This window comes from Nannospalax galili, unplaced genomic scaffold (genome assembly GCF_000622305.1).
Source record: "Nannospalax galili isolate Female #2095 unplaced genomic scaffold, S.galili_v1.0 scaffold622, whole genome shotgun sequence".
Classification (NCBI taxonomy): domain Eukaryota; kingdom Metazoa; phylum Chordata; class Mammalia; order Rodentia; family Spalacidae; genus Nannospalax; species Nannospalax galili.
In genome coordinates this window covers 960,661-961,609 of record NW_008348570.1, presented here as the reverse complement: position 1 = coordinate 961,609, position 949 = coordinate 960,661, and the positions used below count along the sequence as shown (strand labels likewise).

The window sequence follows — 949 nt, the reverse complement described above, 5'->3', positions numbered from 1 at the left end:
ACAGAAGGTGTTTCATAGTGTTCATGTATGCTGCAATTTAGAAAATACGTCAGATGAGTGTGTTAAAATACTTCTCAGGAAGCTGGAGAGATGGCTCAGTGGTTAAGAGCACTGGCTGCTCTTCCAGAGGACCCAGTTCAATTCCTAGCACCCATATGGTGACTGTAACTCACCTCTAACTCCAATTCCAGGGGATTCAATACTCTCTCCTGGTCACCTGAGGGCATTGCATGCACATGGTACACACATAAATGTAGGCAAAACACTCATACACATAAAAATAAAAATTTTAGAAAATGTTTCTCAGATATTGACATAATCATTTTTATAGCCCATTCTTTGACATATATATTTAGTACCTAATCAGTTTCTTTTCTTTGTAGAGTTCCTTTAGCCAGCAGAACTTACATCCAGACAGCTGGGCTGCGGTCAACCATAGCGTGGGCCATGGCATCTACTGCAGAAATTAAGGTAAGGAAGAGTCTCTGATTAATAGTACTGGTAATAGCAAGGCCCTTTCCATGGCTGACTTAGACCGTCTCTTAGGGACGTCTTGGTTGCTTGCTATTGTTTATCGGTTTGTTTTTATCATTGCACATGAACAACAGTGTGGGCTTTTTGTAATGTTGAATATCTGAAAATATTTTGACTGAAAAAAGCTAAGAGTCAAGTGAGTTACATTTTATTATTTCTAATCCATATATCATAATTCAAAACGTTTGCATCCTAAAATCTCGGTTTTGTTTGTAACCAAGATCTCCATCAGTTTTTGTAAATGTTCCATTGACTATAGGAACTTCTGTTTTCTAGTCAAGAACTGTCCTGTGTCTGTTACTTGCAGTGTTGTTACTCTCCGCTCTGTTCTGAAAGCTCTCCTGAAGCCTTCCTGTGTCACGGCTTTTTATTACGTTCTGCATTTTCTTCAGTGGCTCATTGTTCAGGTTCTATG

At 39.0% G+C, this 949-nt stretch overlaps 1 protein-coding gene across 1 annotated transcript in view; it reads left to right on the top strand.

The window, feature by feature from the left end:
• The window catches only part of Thumpd2 (THUMP domain containing 2), a 62,657-nt gene that overhangs the window by 26,117 nt on the left and 35,591 nt on the right, over positions 1–949 (top strand). Inside the window, 1 exon segment of the mRNA XM_008845510.3 lies at positions 384–471. Coding sequence (XP_008843732.3) covers positions 384–471 — 88 coding nt within the window.